This window comes from Alexandromys fortis, unplaced genomic scaffold (genome assembly GCF_014885135.2).
Source record: "Alexandromys fortis isolate MF-2015 unplaced genomic scaffold, M_Fortis_MF-2015_v1.1 scaffold_117, whole genome shotgun sequence".
Lineage (NCBI taxonomy): Eukaryota > Metazoa > Chordata > Mammalia > Rodentia > Cricetidae > Alexandromys > Alexandromys fortis.
The window spans coordinates 477,076-483,491 of NW_026068015.1; the positions used below are offsets into that span (position 1 = coordinate 477,076).

General features: G+C 41.8%; 1 protein-coding gene across 1 annotated transcript in view; it reads left to right on the forward strand.

Annotated features, from left to right (window-relative positions):
- Positions 1–747: 747 nt before the first annotated feature.
- Mmrn1 (multimerin 1) overlaps positions 748–6,416 on the forward strand; it is a 48,288-nt gene continuing 42,619 nt past the window's right edge. The window contains exon 1 of the mRNA XM_050162340.1: positions 748–1,416. Coding sequence (XP_050018297.1) covers positions 836–1,416 — 581 coding nt within the window. The 5' untranslated portion in view covers positions 748–835. The remainder of the gene's footprint in view (positions 1,417–6,416) is intronic.

Consider the following 6,416-nt stretch of genomic DNA (forward strand, 5'->3'; position numbering starts at 1 on the left):
TCCCCCAATTTAATGCATTTTGTAAGCCTTCATTCGTTTCTCAATGGCAAAATCCTAATCAAAAACCATCACTCACAGATCTGAGCTGAAAAGCACAAATATTAACTCCTGAGCATTCAGTAATTGGTATCACTGATAAAAAAGATTTTAAGGTCAAAATTCAAAATGGATTTATTGTATGCCTTTATATTTTTCATTTTTGGATTTTGTATAACCGAAAATTGTAGAGATTGACTTTTAGTAACGATCCAACTAAGGCATATATATAAAATATATCCTTCCCTCAGTACAGGAAGGAGTGCAAAGATGCCAACTGTGTGCTGGTGTATGTGCCCGTGGGTATGCATGGCTCTCCAGGTGTGGCACAGAGGGAAGAAAATCTCAACAATATTTTTTCTTGGTTTCCTGATACTGTACAGCAAAATATTAAACTTTTTCATCGAGCCTAAGAAATTCCACCCTCCACTGCCAATGGGAAGTGTTTCGCAAAGGCAGAGGGACTTGAGTGTACCTGGGAAAAGGAATGTGACTTCATGGTTTCCCCTGGCTTTTCCTGGTGATAATTGTCTTTGTTTTCCCCTCTTCCCTTAGCTTCTCAGAGGTCCTTTACCACATTCATTGATCCATCCTGGAGGGTCACAGATCGACGAACAAGTACAGAAACAGGAAAACTGGTTTCCTGAGCACACTGTAAACACAGAAACCTGTTTCCTCTGCACACACCAGATTGTCTAGACCCAGTTTCAGTACATTTGGTGCAGCAGTGGCTATCAGGAAGACTGGAAGGTCTTTGTCTCTCAATTCCACATGAAATTTTGTGCATAAATCTACTGCCATGAAGGGACCGAAGTTGTTTGTCCTGCTTTCCAGTTTATGGGGAGGGGTCTTGGGGCTTACCAACACCGTGCGTTCAAGGACTGCACCTGAGGAGGAAAACTCCCCACTGACTCTGAACTCCAGTTCAGCTACTCAAAGTGAAGTACTGAGCCTTCAAGGGCTCTCTGCCACTCAGAATCCCTCGTCTAAGGCAGCTGCAGCTCCCGAGAGACCTTCGGAAGACATTCTACTGCTGTCAACACTGCAGACCTCTGAGACAAGCACCTCAGCTGAGGGAAGAAGCCAAACATCCAAACCCCTAGAGAAGACAGGGGCAGTGATGGCACCGCTGCCTCTTGCACTCCAGAGCAAACCCATTATGAAACCCGGCCCGGGAGCAGGGATGGTGGAGCTTGCTAATGCCACATTGAACTTCCTTCAAAGTTTTTCCAGAAAGCCCAATCAACAAGCTATCTCTCCCAAGTCGGCTGGAGACATGGGGAACAGGTCCCCAAGGGAAACGCACCTCAGCAGAAGTAGCAGCAGCAGAAGTCAAAGACCCAGCTATCAAAAATCCAGTTTTGAAACAACTAGAGGAAAGTAAGAAACATTTTCTTCTTGCTCTCTTTCTGACTGTGGTCTAGACATTGGAAAGCTAGTGGTCTGAAGCCTCTCGTGCTCACAGAATTGTGCAAGGTTCATAGATAGCATCGCGTTGTGGTTGGTAGTGGTTTCAAAACTACAGTCATGGCCTTTGGGAAGGGAGATGAGAAAAGGACAAAAGGCTAAAATCTCTTTTCCACTTGCTCAGAATCAGGGACACCCACATGCCACTGTGAAAGGGGAGAGTGGAAAGCCCACTTAAGAGAACTTAGCTATGTATGGCTCACAGAACAGTTGTCCGGAAAATCCCATTTCTGTTGTCAGAAGTGTGATGAATCAGAAAGCAGGCTTTTCAGCTTGATTTAATGTGGCAGCAATCTGAATCGTGGGAGTCAAATAAAACCAAGTATTAAGGGGCATTGTAAGAAAAGTTCCAAACGGGCCCAAAAACAAAACACAAAGAAAACATATGCCTAAGCAAGTGAATGTTTTATTCACATATGTTGTTGTCATCTGTGTATTTAGAGGTATGAGCCAACCTTGTTAATAATTTTACCCATAGTGAAGTAGTTTCAAGAGTCTAAATTGAGTTAGATGTTATACTTATAATACAATAAAACTTAACTTAAAAATGGTAGTTCCCAGCTGCTGGGTGAAAGCTGCTTTGAGCAAGCTGTTGACTGGATAACCTAAGAAGCAAGAGGTAGGAAAGTTAAAGCCAATGCATCTGAGTGTCCGGGTTTCTGTAAGTCAAGTCTATTTATAAAATTTCAAGGTCATAAAACTTCAAATGTAAGTATCATTTTAGCTAAAAATTCACTTGGAATTTGGAATAAACCAAAGTAAACTGTGAAACAAATGTTACCAGCCATGTTTAATATGGGACAAGTGGAATTTTGATCCACAACAGCTAACACATATCCTACTTACTAAGAAGTTCCCTAGTAAATAATAATAATGACAAATGAGAATCTTCTAAATTGCTTTAATTTATCATTTCTATTTATCATGCTTTGTTAGTTTCTGTAACCTAATTTTCTTGAATTTCAATAGAACTCTTTAACAGTCCTAGGAAATGATTTTGAGCTTTTCATATGTCTGTAATTGGAGAGTTTTGGTGATAGAATAGGGAACCAATAAAGCATATGAAAAGACAAACTAAAGCACCACTTGTAGAAGTATGTATCATTGCAGCACAATTAAAATTACTACTTAACTATTTTATATATAAACATTAGACTTGAAATTAGAGTTGACATTAGACTTTTAATTAATGGTACTTATTTTAGCTAAGGCCATTCTCCTCAACACTTGGGAACACTTATTTTTTGATCATTGTTTATGAGTGTTCAGCATGTGCCTGGAAATCTTCCAGGCTTTAAACACACAAAGAATTTGTATTTCTTTCTACTTCTGTGAATATTTGCTACAAAAAAGTAAGCATCACTATATCTACTGATTTTCCCAATATCAACCTGTGTTTCAAGAAACCACATATGAAATGCAACTAGCTGAACAGCACTTTACCGTATGGATTCCCCACTGAGAACAAACTTCAATTGTTTCTACAGTAAAGAAACATTTGGCTTACGAATTCTATTGTTTAGGGGCTTGGAGAACCTAGGCTTTTCTATCTACTCAGGCTAAGGCATCCTACTCATTAGACCATCCAAATGACGGTGGTGTGAGAGAAAAGCAAGGTCTCTCTCTCTCTCTCTCTCTCTCTCTCTCTCTCTCGACACAAAGATCCAAAGACTTGAGTTGAAAGAAGTTTCTCATATTTTGATTTGATTAACAGTAACTTATATGGCATCTGTGTGTGTTTGAACCAGTTAACCATTATATATAACAATAGCTCCATAACAAAGGGAAGATTCTGTCATTGTGTCTTTTTGAAGAGGTTAAATAATTGACTTAAAGTCATTTACTTAGTAGATCTCAGAGCAAAGAGATGGGCTGGGCTTTAGAGGCTTGGGGTCCCCTGGTGCTCTCCTTTAGCAGAAGAGAGGCATCATCTCAAGTGAGAAGACAGAACAAGTGTCTCACTTTTTTGTTTGTGAATCTCAAGGGTTCTTGACTGCCTCCAGAATATATTTCAGGTTTCTTGCCCAGTTACTCACACAACCTTGCACATAGCCTCCAACCTTATCTTCTACCACACCCTGCCAGCCAGACTTTTAGTTCTTTGGTCCACAATATCCTGAACCTTCATTTCCTCTTTCTCTGTCCAGATAGCATGGTCTTTCCCTGCTTTCTATTGCTTTTACACCTAATGGCAACCTTCTTGGACAGTTAGATAGCCGCTCTAATGCCTGCTGTGGTTCTCAGTCTTCAAAGAATTCTTTTTTTCTTTTTCACGTTTTGTTTTTGTTTGTTCATTTTACTTTTTTGAGACAAGGTCTCTCTGTGTATTCCTGGGTGTTCTGGAACTCACTCCGTAGACCAGGCTAGCCTTGAACTCACAGAAATCTGCCTGCCTCTGTCTCTGAATGCTGGGATTAAATACTGCCCAGCTCAGAGAAGGATTCTCACAAAGAACTCAAGAACTATTTGCACATAGGAACCTCCTTCCAGTGTTATTTAAATCTCTACTTGCTCTGGCCTAGGTAAAATGGTATATATAGCAAAGCAGAAAAGAGGATGTGAAATAGAGGTTCATATGTAAGTAGAGCTATTCCCAAGAAATACTTCTCAGTGAAAATAAACCCTGGGTGATCTTGGACAAGCACACCGTACCTTTATCACTCTGTCATGTTTGGAATTTAATAATAATTCTTAATAAAAGTGACTACTTGTGTAGATGATAGGTTCCTTTCTGCAAGATTCATCTGGATTATTTTTGTCTGACTTGGTTCCCTTTTAGCCCTCTAGAGGGGGGGGGCTGTAGCTATGAGAGATCTGTGGTTTCCTGTTGGGCAGAAGGGGTGTTGCTAAATGACTGAGCACATTGAAATAGGCACAAAAAGATGAAATTAGTACTAGAACATTTATATGTAGGACAGACATTTGCTGGACACCCAATGTAGCCTCAACATGGTGATGGCAAAACTCGACGACAAAAATTTCCCTCACCCTGCACCCTCATGAGACCCAAGTCACAGGGTGACAGGTGTGAGCAGGAAAGGTAGTCTGTAGCGACTGAGTGCTTGTGCCAAATGTAGCATATGTGTGAATGCAGCTGGGGAGCGTGAACGGGGGTAAATGGGCTACCCATTCTGAATGGCTCCGTAAGCCTTGGCTAAGAATAAGAGAGAGAATGAGGTGTAGTACAATCCAGCCACCTGCTTAACTTATCCATACTCATACCTACTACACATAAGGATCCAGTGGCTGTCATCTCGGTGAGCTAAGCTTCTTCTGTAAATGGAGGCCTCAGTAGATCCTCTACACTTCCCTCTCTCTACAAACATCATCTCATCTATCAGCAAGTCTCTTCTGCCTCTAGTGGTTTCCACGTCACTCTGCCTCTCTCCGTCTTGTATTAACCCTGCCCTTGTCAGTCACCAGTCTCCATTCCTGACTTCTATCAGTATTCCACTTCTGCGCCCCATCCTCCATACAGTGAGAGTTCACATAAACAAGAAAGTCCGGCTAGTGTTCTTCATTGGACATAAAGGTTCTCTTCCTGATGACTGAAATGAGTATCTCAAGTACTGAAGTGAAAAGAGGATTGTGTTATACTCTCTTAGAATTTGTTTATTGTCAAACACTTTTGCAAACCTAAAATGAAAAATAAATGAAACTGGCTTAAATAAGGAGTTGGAAATAGTTACTTGCTGGTCCACTGTACTTTTCAAAATATATTCTCAGTTCTCAAAGATGTGTTTCTCAGAATCAGGGGGATTTGGAGTCTCACCATCTCTCTTTACACACAACATCCGCTTTGAGTCCTCCAGGCACCGATGCTTGTGGACTAAAACAGTTAACATCCATCTTTCCAGAATTTCATAGGTTTGGGGGGATTGTTGTTTTCCCTGAGTATTCCTTCTTCGGTGTCTAGAATGAGGGGGTCCTTTTCCTCTTCCTACTTTAGTGTGATGTCACCTCTTCAAGAGACTGTCTCTGACAGCCTGACCTCATCCCTCTAGTGCACTGCTCCTTTCTCATCACTCCCAAGTTTCCCTTAGCACACTCACCTGTGTCTGCACATCACACCCATAGTTTCCCTTAGCACACTCACCTGTGTCTACAGACAGCTGTTGTGCACATTTTGTTTTTCGTGGAAGCAAGGGCTTTACCTATGTTACTGGTAATTCTATTTGCTGCCTGGAACAAAGAAAGAGCTCAGGGAAGCTGGGGAGTGGTGGATTGCTGCATGGCTTGGGGGTCAGATGGGAAATCAAAATTCCGAGGTAGAAATTTGGAAAACGTTAGTGAAGACAAGTATTTCAGGTCATGGATGTGGATAGTCCTGAAAAGGGAGTCTGGAATTAAGAATTAAGAAAAGGGTTGGAGCTTTTTAGGGAGTATAAGCTGGCCTTCAACTTGCTATGTTACCCAGACTGACTTTGAACTCCTGATTCTCAGCTCTGATATGCCCAGTGCTGGATGGGCAGGTGTGTATCACCACACCTGATATAACTGTGTTTGATGGCCTAATAGTGAAAGGTTTCTGTATTGGAGAATTTAAATGAATGGCCATGGAAAGGAGAAGAGAAATGAGTGATCAACATACTGTTGTAATAGGATGCGGTGGGGCTGCGTCCCCAACACCCCGGCCGCTTGGCTAGCTCATGCCCGAAATAACAACACACAAACTGTATTCATTTAACTGCTTGACCCATTTCTATCTAGCCTCTTCTAGGCTACTTCTCACATATTAATTTAGCCCATTTCTAATCATCTGTGTAAGCACCCCAAGGTGTGCTTACCGGGAAGATTCTAGCCTCCGTCCATCCTGGGAGAGTGTAGCATGGCAAGCATGGCGTCTCTGCTCCAGAGCAGAGCTGTCGAGTCTCTCTGGGAGCAGAGCAGAGTCTGACCTCACTTCCTCTTCC